General features: G+C 44.0%; 1 protein-coding gene across 1 annotated transcript in view; it reads left to right on the top strand.

Annotated features, from left to right (window-relative positions):
* Positions 1-20,672, top strand: part of CFAP54 (cilia and flagella associated protein 54) — a 2,172,274-nt gene that overhangs the window by 2,057,993 nt on the left and 93,609 nt on the right. Inside the window, exon 68 of the mRNA XM_085653834.1 lies at positions 17,951-18,025. Within this exon, the coding sequence (XP_085509960.1) occupies positions 17,951-18,025 (75 nt within the window). The remainder of the gene's footprint in view (positions 1-17,950; positions 18,026-20,672) is intronic.

Here is a 20,672-nt window from a genome sequence, read left to right as displayed (position 1 = left end):
CATGATTGTTTGCCTTCCATAGGTTACCATTGAACTGTTCGAAAAATGCAGTGTCCACTTTTTATACTTAAAAGTTGTGATATTGCTAAATATATTTCACTGCAACTAATTATCTTTGGTTCCAAGTAATAAACATACAAAAAGGAATATTTTTACCAACAATTGGTCACGGATTAAGTCATTAAGTGTGCGTAATCATTTCTTGCCTGAGTGTGTGCAACAAACTTCTTAACACATCCTTCTGATAAACCTAACTGGTCCTCCACACTACCACAAAAGAAAGCATTTAATATTATCTACTTTAGCCTCTGTAAAGCCTATGGGGATCCACTTGATTCTGTGCACACTGCACCTTACTTTGGTATAGTATATACAGTGCCCGCTTCCTACAGCTACGGACTGGACAAAGAGAGTGTGGTAACTTTTGTCCATGAGCATTTATCCTCTGATCCAGCTGCCATTTTGGGAGAAGAACCTGTCGCGGCAGCACGGATGGGTTCTGCACCCAAGCCTGTACTACCTATACCTCCATGCATGGAGATTGAATATCAACTGTTCATTGAAGTAGTTGGTGTCATCTTGGCAGCCAGGCGTTCAGCAACTAAATCTATTTATGGAGGACACTGGTAGGCGTTTGTAGTCTGGTGCTTTTCCCATAAGATACAACCTCTGAAAGCACAGTTATTGTATTGTTCCCTTGTTCTGTTTGTCATTGGTCCACCAAGGTCCTGCTGTGGTTACAGTTAAAAGTTACCTCTCTGCCTTCTTGCCTTTACCTGACCAGCCACCTCTTTTTAAGTCACCTGTTGTGATGCATTTTTTGAAGGGGCTCTCTTGGATTTGGCCCTCTCTGCAGGGTCATCCTGAAACATTTTGCGTTCTTTCTCCTTTTTTCTGAACCCATTTTTGCTGTGTTTAAGGACTTGGTGCACTTTACCACTACTAATCAGTGCTAAAGTGCTTGTGGTAGCTCCTCTAAACATTATGAAAAGGGCTTAAACCCAATTGCTACACGTAATTTACTTCTAAGTCACTATTTAAGTGGTACTACATGTACTATGCAGATTAAATACTACTAGTGGGCCTGCAGCACTCATTGTGCCACTCACATAAGTAGCCCTTTAAACATTTCTCAGGCCTGCCATTGCAGCCTGTGTGTGCAGTTGTAAGCTGTGGTTTCTACCTGGCAAAATAAACCATTTGCCAGGCCTAAACCTTTTTCTATAATACCTATATTTCACCCCTAGGGTGGGCCCTAAACATCCCAAAGGGCAGTGTAGTGTGTATTTAAAATGTTGGACATATACTTTTAACTTTTACAGGATTTGGTAGTGAAAAACTCTTAATTTAGTTTTTCACTACGGGGAGTCATGCATCTGCCATAGGATAACATTGGGTTACCTTATTCCATTTAATAAGTGATAACTTACAATTGGGAGCTGGTAGGAAAGTCAAGCTTGGTCTCTAAAGAATTGTAATTTAAAACCCTCTTTACTGGTATTGTTGAATCCCAGTTCTGAAAATGCCTCTTTTAGAAAGATGGCATTTTTGCGTCTTAACCATTTGGTGCCTGCAACATGGATCCTGGATCATATGACCAGCTGTAGCTGGCAGTTGGTCTTTGTAGAATACTCTCAGACAGTAAGCCAAAGTAGAAGTAAGTGTTGTCAGAGGAACCATCTCAGTCAGGATGAGGGGAAAGAGCTGTCACCTACCACACTTGCACATCAAAAAGACTCTGTCTCAGCACACTCACAAAGGGTGTCACACTAGTCTTCTGTGCCCCCAGACAAGCTGGGGTCAGAGCAGGGACAGTGGCATAGCTAGGGCTTTCACCACCAATAATGGGGGAGGCTCCTGCCCCCAAAACTTGTGCCACCCGGGGCGGACCAACCCCCTCCGCCCCCACCTTGCTACGCCACTGGGCAGGGAGGCAGGAATTGTCAGACACCTCTGTACGGGGAGGACACTTAAAGCTTCTCCCACTTGCAAATGGCAACAAGTATAAATATTTGACCCTCAGATACAACTTTCAGATCACTTCTGGAGCTTTGGACTCTGCCAGGATGAAGGACTGCCCAACGGTGAAGTTTGTCCTGTTGCCCAAACTCTGCTTCACTGACCAAGGACTACTGTGGCTGCACCAGGTTTCTTCTGCTGCTGTGAGCTGCCTTGCTGATTCCTACCTGATCTTGTGGACCCAGAACTCCAGGAAATCTCCAAGGCTCAGTTGGAGGGCCCCCTGTTCACAGCAACAGGAACATAACAGATGTTTTTGACGTTGCTACAGCTCCTCACATTTCGATGCAGTACGACACAGCTCACCACGGGCATTAGCTCAGCACAAGTCATCTCTTTATCTGCACCGATGCATCACAGCCCAAGGCCCCGCAATACCAGGTGTCTCTGTCAGCGACAATGCACCTCAATGCCAGCATTGACTCAGCATGACACATCTTTTTCTCAGTGCTGATGCAGAACAGGCCAAGTCCTCGTCAGATCTCATTGTTGGCTCCTTAGTGACGGTGCAAGGCCTCACACTGCAAGCTCCCATTGACCACTTCATTGACTCCACCGCTGCATGACGCATCTCCACACCGAACCTGGCATTGCAGCTCCTTGTCGATGACTCCTCAATGCCAACCCACACAGCTCAATGCTGACGTCCACGCCACTATGTACTTTTTCAGCTGAATGAACTCAGTCCTGGACCGATGTTTTCACTTTTTCACTTTATTACTCGTTAAGTAAGTATAAATACTCTACACATTGCCTTTAAGTGAAACCTGACTGCTTTTGTGCCAAACTACCCGAGGATTAAGCACAGATTAATTTGGGGGTGTGCTTGTATTTCACCCTGATGAGGATTATGGCTGCTACTTAAGTAGGGCTACACCCCTCTCAACTAGTAACCCAATTTGGGACAGGCTAGTTCATATTAGGCCTGCGCAGAGATTGCGGAGTTTTACTCTACGAAATTCTGCAGAGTTACTGAAAAACTCTGCCAAATTCTGCAGAGTTCCACAAGATTGCAGAATGTTGCAGTATTCCACTCTAGTCAACCCGATTCTAAAGTGTTAAGCCACTGCGATCTCTCCCCTTCAGAATCGTGCGTGGCCACCACATGATTGTCTCTCCCTGGCTCAAATTTTACTTCCCGGTGTGTGAACGACTGACTGCGACAACTAAGACACAACAGCCCAACCATTTGGGAAACAAAATCTATAATTCATGGAAGACAAGTATTATCCACAAATTACCTGCTCACCTCTGAACAGCCCCTCGAACTCCTGAAAGCCCTGCGCCTTCAAATAGGCGCACAACTCCTTGGTGTCCAAGTGCCACTGTTCAGGCATCGAGTAGACTGCTTCCCACAGGCGGCACCGCACTTCTTAGATGTCCGATATAGAACACATTTGTCTTGCGGATCAAACTGGCTTCTCAATCCTTTTCATGGCTCTCAGTCCCTAGACTTCCTATGCAAGTGTCATGCAGCACTGTCCGCATGTTTAAGACCCCCACAAAGTTACATATGCCTACTTTGCACTTCAGCTCTTGTGGATTTTAAGGTACTATCAATCACTGCACCCCTAGGATAAGAGTGCGTCCCATCTGCTGCTTTCACGACCCATCCGTAAAATTTCAACACTTCCTGGCCGCAAGATAGCAAACACCAATGAAACGTTTGGAAGATGACCTAGGATTGGGAAATCATCAGCACCCCAGCTAATCCTAGTGTGCTACACAAAATTCCAATATTCTCATTAGAAGTGGAGTGAGTCCACATGTGCCTACAATGTGTATGACTTATTTGCTGAGTACTTTCTAAGTATGCCGATCAGCAGCACAGCAGCAAAGTGCCTCTCGCAGTACCAGTAAGGCACAGACAGCAAGGCACTGTCCAACGAAAGAGGTGCAGCACAGAGGACAGCTCAGCCAGTGCCTGCTGCTGTTCAACTTAAGGCATTACTGTCATTGCCAACAACTGAGGCGCATTGCCTACTGCTGTGCAAGCATTGCCGAATAGCATGTAATGTAACACAAAGCACATAGTGTAGTGCAATATCTTGTGCTGTTTATCAATGCTAAACTAAGTTTAACCTGTAGCATACAGTGCAGTGCAATATCTGCTGCCGTTCAGCAATGTGAAACAGTGTGGAGTGTGCAAAATATGTGTCATTATGTTATGCCTCGTGCTTTAGATGCAAAGACATACACAGTTACCTAAAAGTCATAAGTTGTCATCTGAAACAGATAACAAACTGCCCCCCCCCTTTGAGAGCCTGTGAGAGGCATGCACAATGTCAGTACATGGTTCATTAAACATCGGTGTAAATGTGTCATGGACGATTTCAGTGTCATATTGTTGAAAGACGTCTCCCTTATAAGTAGGCCTCACGTAAGCTTTACTATTTGTGGTTATATAGGAAATTTAGCAAAATATAAATGTAAAAACATCACCATAGCATGCTTGTATCTGTGCCACTAAGGGAAAGGTCCATGTGCTCTCTGCTTGAAGGGGAGGAGGAGCAGACAGGGAAGAGATGGGAGCAGCCCACTGTGGGCATGCAGCTGTGAGTCCTGATCTAATTTACAGTGTTTTGTGTCAGAGCAGAAGCACCAAGGCTTGCATGGCAAAAAAACTGCTCTCCTCTCCACCCCTCCCATGGCACTGACTGTGCATACAGTAGGGGTGAACAGCATGCCCCAGTAAACTTTGCTGTGCCGCTGGTTGGCAGAGTTTGTTTTGCCAAACTCCGTGCTCCTAGCAGATTGCAGAGTGGCAAAACTCTGCAAAATCCACTGGCAGAGCAGAGTTTGCCGCCCACCCTTAGTTCATATGTTCCCACCAATTCCATTTGTCATGCTGCAGTGGGACCTTAATTTGGTCATCTGTGCACTCCCTTTGAACCCATAGTTGCTTTCTTCATCTTCTTACCATCAAGACAGCATTCCTCATCGCCATAACATTGGCCAGGAAAGTGAGTGAACTCCAATTCTTGTTCGTCTTTCCCTAATATAGATCTTTCTTCCCAGACAAATTAGTCCTCCATTCAAAAGCAGTATTCCTGCCCAAGGTAGTCACACTCCTCTACATAGGAAAATCCATCAGCTTGCTTTCTTTCTATGTGCCATCTCACACCTCCAAGGAAAATGAACGGCTCCATTACCCAAATGAGCACTTTGCTTCAATGTGGACCGAACCACAAATGAACAACAAGGTGACGCATTTTTCATCGGTTTCTTTGTAGCTAAGAAAGTCAGAGTTGTACAAAGGAGAACTATCTCTAAATGGATTATACTCTGCATCACGGTGTGTTATAGACTAGTCAAGTGTGGTAAATAAAATTCCTTTACCGGGACTGAATTTGATACGGAATCATAATAAAATAGCTCAGTAAAATGAGAGGCAGAATCCGTGATATTAGAGTTTCGGAATGGGCTTTATTCCAATGATCGATTATAATCGGATGCTCCAAGTTCCATCACCACGGGGGTTCAGGAAGTGAAGTACATACTTTATTGACAAGAAGTAACTTTTATAATACATACATTACAATGAAGCGAATGCAGTAGGCGTAACAATTGATAAGGAAATTGACGTTTTTCCTGCGTAACCGAAAATGGGTGTAATAAGGAGTAAAGAAAGGAACATGATTGGTTATGATGTCATACATAGGTGGATCTATAAGATAATACTTGGCATAGATGCGCGCGCAGCAGCATGACGTGTAATTGACGTGTAACTAGGGGGTGAAGGGGACTTGACATTAGCTCTACATGTGGAGACGAAAAGTCTGGGGGGTCAAGTCAACCTAATCCCAAATCATATCTAACATCCTATGTTTAAAGAACTATGTTATCCACAAAAGAAGGACTCTCGGACCGAATCTATTCTATACTGACTGTGCGTGCGTGTACAAGCGTCTAAGTGTCTACACTGAATGCGAGGGGGTAGGAATTATTCCATGGTAACAGGGCTATGAATTACTTGCATGAGGACAGAGAAGCCGGGCCTTTTGCTTGGTATCTGGAAGAATGTTTACTTAAGCTACTAGGCAGGAATGCATCGGCTGAGGGGGAAGCAGATAATTCGAAGGTGAAATACAGTTCTTGGCAGAGAATAGGCTGATGTCAGGCTTCGTGAGCCGCGCAGAGAATGAGACAATGTTCATGGTCACAGATGCAGGCTCAGACTGGAGCTTTCAGAGGCAGAAGGCAAGAAGAGTTTGATGACAGAATCAGGGCCTACTTGCCTGGACTGTAAAATGGCATAAGTGAACCATATAAAGCCGGTGGCCTTTCATATTTAGGAATGGAATATCCGGCCTATTCATGGCGGATCTGACAGAGGACATGTTGACGGTGGACGCACATGTATTTGCGTCTTCATAACTGGAACTGGAAGAAACATACATGTACTTGTGACATGCACATAGAACCGTTGGGGTCCAAGATAGGGGACATAACTGACCAGGAAAATCCACATTTCCACATTCCCTCCTTGTCCCCTACTTGCCCTTCAAGAGATATCAATCTTCATCAATCCATTGATCTGTTCATGTAGCATCATTTGTTCTTCTTTCTTCTTCCGTGATCTTGAATGAAATCTTGGTGGTGGAATATACGATGTGGCACACAGGCCACAGATCGCTGGTCCACATTGTAGACATAGACAGCAACTGAATAGTATGAGAAGGCCAATACCTAGGAAGGATAAAACTCTCCATCCCCAGGCTGATATCATACTCCAAAACCAACTGGACCAAGTCCAAGTGCCTGGGTTCTGGTGTATCTGGTTTACAATCTTATGAAGGCGAGTGATGGCTTTATATACAGATGGCGAATTTTCTGGTATGAATACGCAGCAGCTTGATCCGATGACCCTACAAGCTCCGCCCCTATCAGCCAGGATGACGTCAAGGACAAGACGATTTTGAAGCACAACAATCCGCATAGCAGACTGCTCTTCTGTTAGATTGCCTAAGGCGGAAATAGTCTCATTCACTACTGCTTCGAGGGTTCTAGTTAATCTACGTATCAGCTTACTATTAGTAACAGTACCTATATAGGGAAAGATACCTTTATTAAAATCTACATACTTGTCCCATGCTGTCTCAGTGTAATCGACAATGGGGAGATCTCTCCGCTCTCTGTTGTGTACTAAATGAATATTTCTGTAATAATCAGGAGGAGCTAGGAAAACAGGTGGCAAAAGGAATGCAATGTAGCAGGTACCATCCCAATCTAGAGGTAGACGCATATATGCCGTCTGACCACATATAAAGTAGGAGTGGCGAGAAGCTCTAAATGAAGATTTTCCTTGATCACTGAATTCTACTATAGTAGTGCATTTACTATGGCCCATATGTATGGAACCAACCTTTCTTACACACAATTCACCCTTCGCTGGGAATACTGACATGGTGGGTAAGACTAGTTCAACTTCGGATACGACATTTAGAATCATGAGATTAGGTGTAAAATTACCTAATCCATATACTTCATTTTCTAGATCAGTTCCTGTTCTTTTGGGGCGACCCTCCTTGTCAGGGTAGCAGACCTTGAGTAAAACTAGGTTCAGGTTTCCCCATACCCAATGATCTTGGTAAACTGCGGTGTCTGAGTCTATGGAATTGATTAAACTAAACCATGCTCCACAGGAGCCATTATGTGTAAATGGATGTGGAAAGAAAGGCAGGACTCCTTCATAATTCTGATAGGGAGGGAGTCGGCCACACACCCAACAATTGGTGGCATTACTAGTCTGATGGGAATGATGTAACATACTAATGAAAGTGTTATTGCGCAGCGCAAGTCTATAAGACAATTCATGCGGAGGTAAGTCACTAAAAGAATGTTCAGCAATAACATTATAAACGTGTCTAGAAATAGGGTAATATATGTGCAACAACATACTTGTAATAATTATTAAAAGACTCAATAAAAACAGAATTAATAATGTCACTATACAGTGGCTACGCAGTGATTTACAATACGCCTGTCGTTTCAACATTTTCCGGGTATTTTCTCTACTCAGGTCCAAGGGATACATGTCAGAGACAATTCGACCGCTTCACCTTGGAGAGGACTTAAACAATCAAATTGCTCGACTTGTTGGGCCTAAGCTTTAGTTTGTAGTTTTCAGAGTCATTTGGTTCAACAAAAGGAAGTTTTGAATCAGTCTGTGAGGGAGTGCAGGGCACAATGTCTATATCCGAGGATAGTCCATGAAATTTCTTGATATGACTTGAATGGATCCAGCCCTTGCGGCCCTCGATCTTCACGGCTGTCCTTGTGGTCAGCAGGACCAACTTGGGTGATTTCCACCTGGGCTCCAGCTGAGTCTTTCGGTCGAAATTCCTCACAAAGACAAGATCACCCGGAACAACGTCATGGGGTTTCACTTCAGTGTTGTCAGGAAAGGCTGCAGCTACCTGTGAACGACAAGATTGTAGTGCAGACATCAAGGAAGCCAAGTAATCTGTCAGCATATTACAGTCAATATCAGTTATTTTGCGTGGTATAGGCGTCCCCCACATATTCGGTGGTCTGCCGAAGATCACCTCATACGGGGATAGCCCTGTTCGAGAGTGTGCTACCATTCTCATGTAAAAGAGTGCAACGGGCAACGCTACTACCCAGTCGACACCTTTCTCTCTGCATATTTTGGACATTCTGATTTTCAGTATCTGGTTATGTCTTTCTACGAGACCTGCTGCCTCGGGGTGTCGGACACAGTGGAATTTCCACTGATATCCTAACAGAAGTGAAACGTGTTTCATTAATTCGGATGAGAACGGCTGGCCGTTATCTGAGTGAACAGCACGTGGTAAACCGTATCGTGGGAAGAATTCTCGAACCAACTGTTTGGCAGTAGTCGGGGCAGTGTAATCTGAAACCGGGTATGCCTCTGTCCAACGGGACAGAGCGCAGACAACTACAAGAACATATTTGAATCCTCGACATCGTTCCATCTGGATATAATCCATCTGGAGTACTTCAAAAGGGTGATGAGGAGGATGAAATCCACCCTGTTCTACGGGAACGCTTTTTCCTGGGTTAAACTGACAACAGATCATACAGGTACGGACCTTTTGTTTAGCTGCTGTTCGTAAATGTTTATTGAACCAAATGTGTTGAATGCTGTCTAGCATAGCTTTTTCTCCTAGATGTGCTGGACTATGTATAGTGTTAATTATAACTTGGACCATTGAATCAGGAAGGAACCATACAGACTTTTCCTTCATCATCCATCCTTGGTCCGTTTGGATCCCTCCTAATTCAGTCCATTTCTTTATTTCGTCTGGTGTAGCATGTGTCTGTATGTCAATTACGTCAAGAGTAGGATCTTTAACTGTCATACAATGTGTCGGTGTCGGGACTATTGTCTTTGTCATGTCGGGGGTTTGAGTTTGAGCAGTCTGTTTAGCTGTTCTGTCGGCTAGATCGTTGCCTTGGGAAATGATATCAGTAACCTTCGTATGAGCCTTACATTTCATAATTGATATTGCAGTGGGTAGATGTATTGCATCTAATAAGGCATGAATGAGGGGTCCGTGCTGAATGTGGGCACCGTGGGAAGTTAAATAACCTCTCTCTCGCCACAGCACGCCGAAGTCATGTACAACTCCGAATGCATAACGTGAGTCAGTGTATATGTTGACTTTTTTATTCGTGGCTTGAATACAGGCTTGTGTCAGAGCGATGAGCTCTGCGGCTTGAGCTGACAAGGTATTTATACGATTAGTTTCAATGACTTCAGTATCTGTTGTGACTGCGTAGGCGGCTACTAACTCTCCTGTACTTGTTCTCATGCATGAACCATCTACATACAAGGTCAGGTCTGGATCTGACAATGGGACATCGGTTAAGTCTTGTCTGGGTTTTGTTGTTATTGTAATAACTTCAATACAGTCATGAGCTAGTGGGTCTGTTCCGATTACAGGTAAAAGTGTGGCAGGATTCAATGTGTTACAGCGTCTGATTTCTATATGTGGCTGAAACAATGTAAGTTCGTACCCTGTAAGTCGTGCTATAGTCAAGTGTTGTGTTTGCGTTCTATTTACAAGAACCTCTACTGCGTGTGGTACTTGAACTGTCAATGGATGTCCTAACACTATGGCATCGCTTTGTCTGATTGCTAAAGCTGTCGCTGCCACTGATTTCAGGCATGCAGGCAAAGCCTGAGCTACGGGATCTAATGTACTAGAAAAATAAGCACATGGTTTGTGTGCTCCTGCTTGTTCCTGTGTGAGTACTGACAAGGCAGTACCTTCGCGTTCTGTAACAAAGAGTGTAAACTGTTTTCTGTAACATGGTGTTGCTAAAACGGGTGCTTGACATAAAGCTTTCTTTAGGCTTTCAAAAGCTTGTGTGTGTTCCTGAGTCCAAGGGAGAACAGTCGGTGTGGCTGCCTCCTGTGTGGTTAACTGAATGAGTGGTTTTGCTAGAAATGCGTATTGAGGGATCCACTGCCTGCAATATGACGTGAGGCCTATGAAAGCTCGTACTTCCTTTTGTGTCTTGGGTATTGGCATGTTAGCTATTAACTGAATGCGGTCGGGTGTAAGCTGCCTTCCCTCCTTGGACAGCGAGTGTCCAAGATAAACAACTCGCTGGACACAGAATTGCAGCTTAGAAGGGGACACCTTGTGCCCCTTTTCGGCTAGAAATTGTAAAACTGTCAGTGATGCTTTTTCACATTCCGGTTCGCTTCTCGCGGTGATCAGCAGATCATCGACATATTGAAGCAAGGCAGTGTTAACTGGCATGTGGATACTGTCAAGTTCTCGTTTCAGTGCTTGGCTATAGATGCTGGGGCTTTCTGTAAATCCTTGAGGTGCGCGTGAGAATTTAAAGCTGCGCCCATTTAAACTAAATCCGAACAAATATTGGCTTTCCGGATCTATTGGGACGCTGAAAAAGGCATTCTTGAGATCAATTACAGTAAAGAATGTTGCTTCGGAATCAATAGCTGTCAATAATGACGAGATATCTGGGACCACAGGAAATTGTGGCACAATGCATTTGTTTAACTCGCGCAGGTCAATAACCAATCGATATACTGGCGGGGCTGTAGGATCTGTTCGTTTAAGAACTGGAATTATCGGTGAATTACATACATTGGAGTCTGTTTCTACAACTACTCCTTGGGCAATTAGCTCGTCAATGATTTGTAGTAAAGCCACTACAGCATCTGGTGGTAACTTGTATTGTCGCATTCGTGGTAGCACCACTCCTGCCTTTAGTGTGACTCGATATGGTGTAATATTCATGCAACCAACATCAGTAGGGCCTTGTGCCCATAGATGTGTAGGTAAAGTCTGCAGTCGGGGATCCATGTCTCTAGATACAGAGTGACCTTTAAAATCACGTAAAAACAACCTTACTCCTTCCGGAGAACAACATATTATGGCTCCTAGGGCTTTCAACGTTTTTATTCCTAACAAGTTTTCTGGACATGATTTAGTAAGCAATAAATCTGTAGTTCGGGTCAGAGGTCCTATCGTAAGTGGAAGAGGCTGTGATACTTCATTAACAATAGGTTTTCCTGAAAAACCAAGGGAAATATTCTGAGAGCCTGAGAGGGGTGCCCCTGGAACTTCACTACGTTTTATAGTTGTTCGACTTGCCCCTGTATCGAGTAAAAATTTTCTATCTTGACCTAATAATTCACTATGTACATAAGGTCCTTCTTGATCTACCGGAATCTCGATAAGGGGTAAGTCAACTTCCCTCTCTAGGCTAGTTCATGCGTAACGTTGATACTCAGGATATTCATACTGTGCAGTCTGATACATTTGTCGTGTTGTGGTCTGTGTGGCAGCAGCAGGCAACGGTGGTGCAGCTGGCACAAACTGTATTGGCTGTTGTGCGGCTGGCATGGCCTGGGCATGCTGCATAGCTCCTTGTTCATTCTGATCTTGTCTGAGTGGCTGTGATCTTTCTTGTGTTTTACCTATGGCGATATTATGTTTTAAAACTGGACAATCGTGTACGTAATGACCTGGCTTTTTACAATAATTGCATGTCCCTTTTACAGGTCCTGCTGAATCGGAATGTGTCATACCCTTTTTATGTCCTTCAGCTGGAACTGTCTGGGAAACTAGCATTTTCATTTTTGTGTCTTTCATGCGTCTGTGTTCATGTTCTTGTTCCTCTCTAATTCTATTGTGATGATACTGTAACATTTGTAACATTTGTGATGGGGTGTTACCTTGCCAGGTACTCTCGAATTTTAATACTCTATTCTTTACTGGGGGCAGGGCATTTTCTACTAATTTTGTTACAAACAGATGCGGGTATGATTCGCTACTTGCTTTTATGCCACTGTTTATACCAAAACATTTCTCGAATCGGGCATAGTAATCACTAGTGTCTTCATCTTGCTTCTGTTTACAGGCTGAAATTGTACCCCAATCTTCCTTTTTCGTAGTTAATAAACGTGGCAGTACCTGTACTAGTAGACCTGGTAGTGCTTTAGTTTTGTCCCCAAGCCCCGAACCTGGACCTCGGGCCTTTTCTTCTGCTTCTAATGCTGACCATTCTATCTTTTGGTCTCCTACCTCCCACTCTTTTTCCTTGAGTTTCTCATAAATGCCAGCAGGCATCAATACCTTTAATATTGTCATAATGTCGGGATAGGTGTACTCTCCCATGAGTAACATGTCTTTAATTTCTCGGTGAAAACCCGCTGGATCTTTGTCATGACTGGGTACCACTTTCTTCATTTGTAACAGTTCTATTTTTGATATGGGCGTATATACAAATACGCGCCTAAACTCGTTGTCCTCGCCTTTTATTGGGTGCACTTCTCGTAAGGGATTCTGTCTATCCATGTGATACGTGGTTCTTTCCTTGCCGGGCAATGAGACATGCTCTGAGCATACAAAAAGAATATACTGCTTTCTTGATACTAGAATTTCTTTAATTAATTTAGTACCTGGACCTCTCCATTTATTCATAAGCAATTCAGTCAATATGTCAGGTAAGGGACCAGGGTCCGAATGCTGACTCTGATATAGTATAATTAGTTGTTGAATCATATAAATCCCAGCTAACCTCTGTTCATCTGGGGTGAGATTCAAAAATGTGCGTACTACTGTGGCATCACTATATTTTCCGGGACTGTCCACCCAATGGACAGCTGCCCTGGCTAAATCTTGTTCATCCATAGAATCGAGAAAATGATAACCCCTTCGTTCTCGGAGTAGTTTGTCGGCGGTTTGGAACGAATGCTTGTTAGACCTTATATTAATTATAGGTATTTGGAAATTCTTGTTATTATCTGGACATATCGGACGTATTGAGTCAGTATGACATCTAATCTGATTTCTATTACAAGATCTTCCTCTACCTACATAGGCTATGGTGTCCGACTGTCCTGCGGGCGGTCCTGACCCTTCTTCCTCGCTTTGTTCGAACTCGTCTGCCTCTAATCTCTCTTCGTGTAGGCGTTCTATTTCTTTACGGATCTTTCGGCACATGGCTATTATACAATTTTGCTTATCGTGTCTCCCTTCTGATATATTCTGGCTCCATCTTGTAAGAATTTGCATTGCATCCGGGTCTACCCCCGGTCGGTCTTGATTTCTGATCACACAGTTTATGAGGAAACGTAACAGTTCCCCCTGTATCTCTACTTTCTGGTATTCCATAGCTCTGTTAATACATTCTGGATCTCGCCCTGTTTGGACAAAATGATATATTTTATCTAGATGCGCAGTCATTCCTGGTAGCTTCGCTAAATACCCTGCGGCTCGTCTGATACGTAATGATGCCAGGATCATTTCGTCCTCTTTACCGAGCACCGGGTCATATCTACAATCTATAAGAAGTTCCTTAAGCGTACGGTCACTTACGAATTTGGGTGTACGTGAATGCGCTGACTCTTGAAAAATAAGTTTATTTATTCTAGGTGGCGTAGAAAAAATATTGGTAGCACCTCCCGTGGCCCCATCTGGGGCGTCGGGTGTGAAAGGATTCGTCGAACGTGACACAGCAACTATAGGTGTGGACACAGCTATAGAAGTAGCTGTAGGAACGGATGCAGAAACGGATGTGCTTGCCGGAACTTGTGACTCGATTTGTTGCTGTAGGGATACGGGTGCTGGATCTTGGCGTTGGACCTCCCTGGTATGCGGTCTATGTGGGGCGGAATTAGCATACTCGGGAGCTACGTCATCTAAATATGAGGAAAGAAAAACATCTTCTGCGGTTCTAGGATGCCCCTTAGGATGTACCTTAATTGGGAATAATGGGGGTGGCAAGTCTTTCGGTATCTCTGGAGTAGCCTTAGGTAATCCTTCGGCTAGAAGGGGATACATACCATTCATGAGGGCATTTCTTTGTCTATCTACTTGTTCTGATTTCACTCGGATACCTTCCTCAATTAATAGATTGTCTCGAACTTTATTTGAACTTTCTTTACTCTTCTCTTCCTGTCTACGTGCTTTTTCCGTACGTCTATGAGATTCTTTACGCCATAACTCAACGGCGTCTTTCTGTGACTGTCTGACTTTCCTTTTCCATAACTCTTCCTCGACTTTCATGATGCACTCTGCATCCCAGGTCCCCGCTGCGGGCCACCTCTGACTTTCTGGCAATCCCTTGGTGTAGTCTACCCATAAATCAAGAAATAATATAGCGTCTAAGCCATGTTTGTGATACATGAAGTGCCCTGGAGTATCCCTAGGAGGAATAGGGACGGCTTCTTCAAGTACCCCTTTTCTAGTAGTGATCTGTCTTAATTTCGAAAAGAGCGGCATATTGACAACTGATCCGATACTTAATCTTGAACACACTTAATACAAAAGCACACTAATGAACAACCATTCATACCACAATATGCAGGACGTTTAACACATTAAACATTGAACATTTAAGCATTTTTAACCTTTAAAATAAACAACAATGATGATCGTCTGCATAACTGATCACCAAGCATAATTCTTGACAATAACTAGATACTTCGGAATACTTGATATACTGCTAAACAGTACAGATACACTGCTAAAACAGTGCAGACCGGATTTGTGTACCCAAACCCGTCTTGACCGGCACAACCTATGTGCACGTCAGAAATGCCTCCCCAGTAATGGTACTCACCGGGTAGCTTCGGAAACGGAAGGCCTCGGTAACTTGAACTTGAACCGGACTGGACTCGACTCGACTCGTCGGAAACTGGGCTTGACTTCGAACTGGTGGGTCTCTGTATACCTCGGATCTTGCTCTCTCAGCTAGGCTCTGGTCGGGATACTTCGCACTTCTCACCGCCTCGTCTGGGTGTTGATCGCAGTCTCAGTCGCCCCTGCTTGACCGGAGGGAGATACAGGAAATCCTGCTGGTACGCGTAATTGTCCGTCCAGCTGTGGCAGGAGACCGGGCCTACAACTCACCGCCGGCGCGTGAGATGAGAAAGTGTCCCTATTCGGGCGCCATCATGTGGTAAATAAAATTCCTTTACCGGGACTGAATTTGATACGGAATCATAATAAAATAGCTCAGTAAAATGAGAGGCAGAATCCGTGATATTAGAGTTTCGGAATGGGCTTTATTCCAATGATCGATTATAATCGGATGCTCCAAGTTCCATCACCACGGGGGTTCAGGAAGTGAAGTACATACTTTATTGACAAGAAGTAACTTTTATAATACATACATTACAATGAAGCGAATGCAGTAGGCGTAACAATTGATAAGGAAATTGACGTTTTTCCTGCTTAACCGAAAATGGGTGTAATAAGGAGTAAAGAAAGGAACATGATTGGTTATGATGTCATACATAGGTGGATCTATAAGATAATACTTGGCATAGATGCGCGCGCAGCAGCATGACGTGTAATTGACGTGTAACTAGGGGGTGAAGGGGACTTGACATTAGCTCTACATGTGGAGACGAAAAGTCTGGGGGGTCAAGTCAACCTAATCCCAAATCATATCTAACATCCTATGTTTAAAGAACTATGTTATCCACAAAAGAAGGACTCTCGGACCGAATCTATTCTATACTGACTGTGCGTGCGTGTACAAGCGTCTAAGTGTCTACACTGAATGCGAGGGGGTAGGAATTATTCCATGGTAACAGGGCTATGAATTACTTGCATGAGGACAGAGAAGCCGGGCCTTTTGCTTGGTATCTGGAAGAATGTTTACTTAAGCTACTAGGCAGGAATGCATCGGCTGAGGGGGAAGCAGATAATTCGAAGGTGAAATACAGTTCTTGGCAGAGAATAGGCTGATGTCAGGCTTCGTGAGCCGCGCAGAGAATGAGACAATGTTCATGGTCACAGATGCAGGCTCAGACTGGAGCTTTCAGAGGCAGAAGGCAAGAAGAGTTTGATGACAGAATCAGGGCCTACTTGCCTGGACTGTAAAATGGCATAAGTGAACCATATAAAGCCGGTGGCCTTTCATATTTAGGAATGGAATATTCGGCCTATTCATGGCGGATCTGACAGAGGACATGTTGACGGTGGACGCACATGTATTTGCGTCTTCATAACTGGAACTGGAAGAAACATACATGTACTTGTGACATGCACATAGAACCGTTGGGGTCCAAGATAGGGGACATAACTGACCAGGAAAATCCACATTTCCACACAAGAATAAGCCCCCAGAAGGCTGGTGGGCTGATTCCACTAGAGCAAAGGCTGCTACCACTCTGCTGGTATGTGGTGTGCAAGTCCTGGAAATTTTCTAGACTGCTACATGGGTGTCCCTCTGCTAGTTCACAAAGCATTATTGCCTCGATAGCCAGATCCGGTGGGACAGGCACTTTGTCTGAGCTGTCCTGCAGGAGTTCCTGGTCTGAGCTATTCCAAAGATCCACCAACTGGGAGGTAGTCCTTTGGCTTCTAGTACTTGGTAACTCATGTTCTGGTGGAGAGTAAACCTAACCGTAGATTTCTTACCGACCCACCTTCCTCACTGTTTTGAGCAACCGACTCATATAGTTCATTAATAAGCATTAATAAGATTCCAACCCAAAGTCTGCACACTAGCATACATGGATTTCAAGGGCTCCACATCTGTCAGCGCAGATGGAGATCAGAAAGAAACTGACGTCAGCACACGGAGGTGGCATAAATATAGTGGCTCCAACATCAAGTCTACGGTGGGAGGAACCCAACACAGAGCCACACAATGGGGGAATTGCTATGAAAGTTTCCAGAACCAGCTTGATGCCTGGGGAAAGTCAGAAGGTGACAAATCTGCGGTTAGCGAGCGCGTTGACATGAACCACATTCCTGGGTATCTCTTTGGTGTATTGGACCATTCATGCTTTTATGGATATCTCCAGATTTTAAATATATGGTTTGTCAACTCGTTCACTGCTCAGTTGTGCAAGAGAGCATTTCATTATGGTTGGCGGATAGGGCTCTCTTAAAATTATACAAATGCAGTTTCTTTAATCTCTGCCACAGAATTGCAATTCGCACAGTTTTAAACATTGCCTTTACAGTCAGGTTAATGGAATTAATGTAGATTAGCATTACCTCAGTTCCGTCATGTAGATATGATTTGAATGCACTGCATTTTCAACAGCAGTATATTCACAGTATGGCGTGCAAATTCAAGCGAATCCGTTAAATATTGCTTCATATTATAGTCGAGTCATAGCAGGCAGACCCTACTGACATTTACTTTCTCACCACCCTCTCAGTATTTATGCTACTCCGTTTATATTCATTCTTTATTGTGGTCTGGCATTCAGATTGAGTTGAATAATAATTATTTTAAACATTTTCATTTTGACCTACATCTTTATTTTAAAGATCACATTGATTACATTGTTCTGAAAACCTTATTCTCTGTAAAAATATATTCTTGCTAACAAATAATAACGCTTACACATAACATAAGTATTTCTAACATTTGCTGTAAGTAAAACTGTTTAGAAACTAAAATGCATAACAGTTTGTTTATTTTTTCTTCAATTTAGGAATTACTGAAACAAGTTTGCTCAGAAGTACAAGAACTGCTGGCCATTGCTTTTGATGTGCAACCTCACATTCAAGTATGAACAATATTCCTACAGGATTTTTCAATTTCACAGTTTCAAAAAATACCCAAGAAAATGCTTACATCTTTGAAGTTGTATGTAGTAATATCTTTGAGTTTGCAGTAGTTGGATCTTTTGTTTGATCTGTATTGGATCTCATAACATAAAAAAAGTCACTCACATTTGGCGACCTTCTTTGTGACGTACCAGTGCCTCCCGTAGATTCCTTATATTATCCCTGTTCCTAAAGTGCCAGACTGGATCTTTACATTTTGAATCACTGTTGATTCACCAGCACTAGGTATTGCCATGCTACACACAAGTTGGCATCCCCTGACTTCTCCAAAATACACGTACTAATATATACAAATGACATGATACTCGAGTGCTGTGATGCCAGCTGCAGTGGCAGCTGCTGACCAATTTAGCTGGTGTGGCGAACATTTGAGGCTCTGACAGGTGCTGAAAAAACCCAGCAGTGCCCTTAGGCTAAACGCCAACGCTCACAATCGTGGTCCATTTTAAGCAATGTTTATAAAAGGCAGCAATTGAGAGCTCTGGAGTTGAGGCTGAAGCCACTGCGAGTTTTCCAGTGTCTGTCAGGAAGTCAAAATAAATAAATAAAAGATTTGCTTACCTTCTGCCTCTGCCCTTGGTTGTCCTTTGTCTCATTGTCATGGCTCCACCAGCAAAGGCTCCCAGAGCCTCAGCCAACCCACTTCTTCCAATCAAGATGCTGCTCTCATGCTTCACAGTTAGCATGACAGAAGCACCAGGACTGGATGGAGCGGACTGGCTCCATGCTCACTGAGACACTGGGGACCTGTGCTTGCTCTCTGCCCAGCTGACTAAGATAGCTGGGTGAAGAGGTTTAACTGTGCATGTCAGGCTGACCATCGCAAGACATTCGGCCAAAGAGACATGCGCAGAGTATACTGGTGGAGAGAGCATCAATCCCCTGCTGCCAGTCACCAGCAGTGACCCGCCCCCAAACATTGCTCAGACCATTTTATTTTATTTTTCTCTTTTCCCAGACTCAACTGTGTTTGGGGGAGGGGTCCACATGACATGCGCAGTGTAAACCTATCCACAGAGCAAGCACAGGCCCCCAGTGCCTAAGTGAGCGTAGAGCCAGTGGTGCTTCTGTCATGAGAGCAGCATCTTGATTGGAAGAAAGAAATTGGATGAAGCTCTGGGAGTCTGCGCTGCTGGAGGCACTGAGGATGAGATGGAGGAGCACTGTGGGCAGAGGCAGAAGGTAAGTGAATATTTTATTTATTTATTTTAACTTCCTGACAGACACTGGAAAACTCGTAGTGACTTCAGCCTCAACTCCAGATCTCTCAGTCGCGGCGAGTTATAAACATTGCTTAAAATGGAACAACACGATTGAGAGTTTTCGCGTAAGCCTAAGGGCGCTGCTGTTTTTTTTTCAGGGCTTGACAATGCCTCAAGTCTTCGTCCAACTAGCTGAATTGGTCAGCAGCTACCACTGTGTACCTCTCTTGCAATTGAAACCCCTCAGAGGCAGGTGTGCTTGCAAACTCTTAGCTATGTATCCCTATAAAGGACAACCACCTGCAAATAATAAATTGTCGGTTTCCACCTTCCCTAAATTGTCATCGTTCCTCAAGGCAGTGCTTTATTTGTAGAAAATAATAAAATAAAAAATAAGTGCCAGGCAGGGCCGGACTGGGAACACAAACCAGCCCTGGCAATTCAGCCAGCCCAGGAGGGGGGGTGGGTTGGGGGGTGCTAGCGAGAAGCAGTGCTGCTTCTGCTTTAGCAATGTTGCTGGTTTTGTTACAGGGGCTGATATTGCAGCACTACTGCGAAACCGGCCACCAGTAACAAAACCGGCCCCCACACTTGTGGCCCACTGTGAAAATGCCTGGTGCCCACTACGGCCAGTCTAGCCCTGCTGCCGGGCCCATACTGCTGCTGATGCAGCACACTTTTAATGCTGGTACTTCCCACAGTGTTCAGTGCTAGGCACTTGCACCCTATAGCCATTTTTTTCTTTTAGCTTTGTATTTCTAATGGGAAAAACCAAACAAATATTAGATTTCAGGAACAAATAGGACTGGAAGAGATACTTACTCCTGACAAGAAGCAAATGAAAGTATAGCTAGTTCAGTGTACTCTTCATTACTGCAGCCTCTGCCGTGGATTAGTCCTAGAATGTCAAAAAATTTGTGTTCTTTAGGAGGGGTGCTGAAACACACAGAATGGTGGTCTAATCCTTTGCAGTGCTGGTGGATTTTCTTTTGAAAAGATGTCTTCAAAGCCATCTGCAATACAGACAGTTCAGCTACAAACACTTCAAGAGATCTGGTAACTGGTGAAATGAAGTTAGTAAAAGGCGTAAACCTAATATTACACCCAAATGTAGAGATTTAGGAAAAAGTGAACTTAAGCTAATTTAATTTCAACGGAGAACTCCACTCAATCACTACAGACTCTTTCCTTTCTCACTTCCCTTTCAATCTTGTCTGTTTCAGTGGAGTCACCCACAACAAATACATTGTCCCCTCGTCCTTCCTCCTCATTCCAGTCCTCACTGTGTGGAGGGACCCCCCACCCCCGAGAAAGACATTTTACAAGCCCTTTCCAAGTGACAAACTTCCTGATAGTGTTCCTACCATTGCTAGGCAAAACAGGA

Source organism: Triturus cristatus, chromosome 4_1 (assembly GCF_964204655.1).
Source record: "Triturus cristatus chromosome 4_1, aTriCri1.1, whole genome shotgun sequence".
Lineage (NCBI taxonomy): Eukaryota > Metazoa > Chordata > Amphibia > Caudata > Salamandridae > Triturus > Triturus cristatus.
This window is presented reverse-complemented; position numbering and strand designations above follow the sequence as displayed.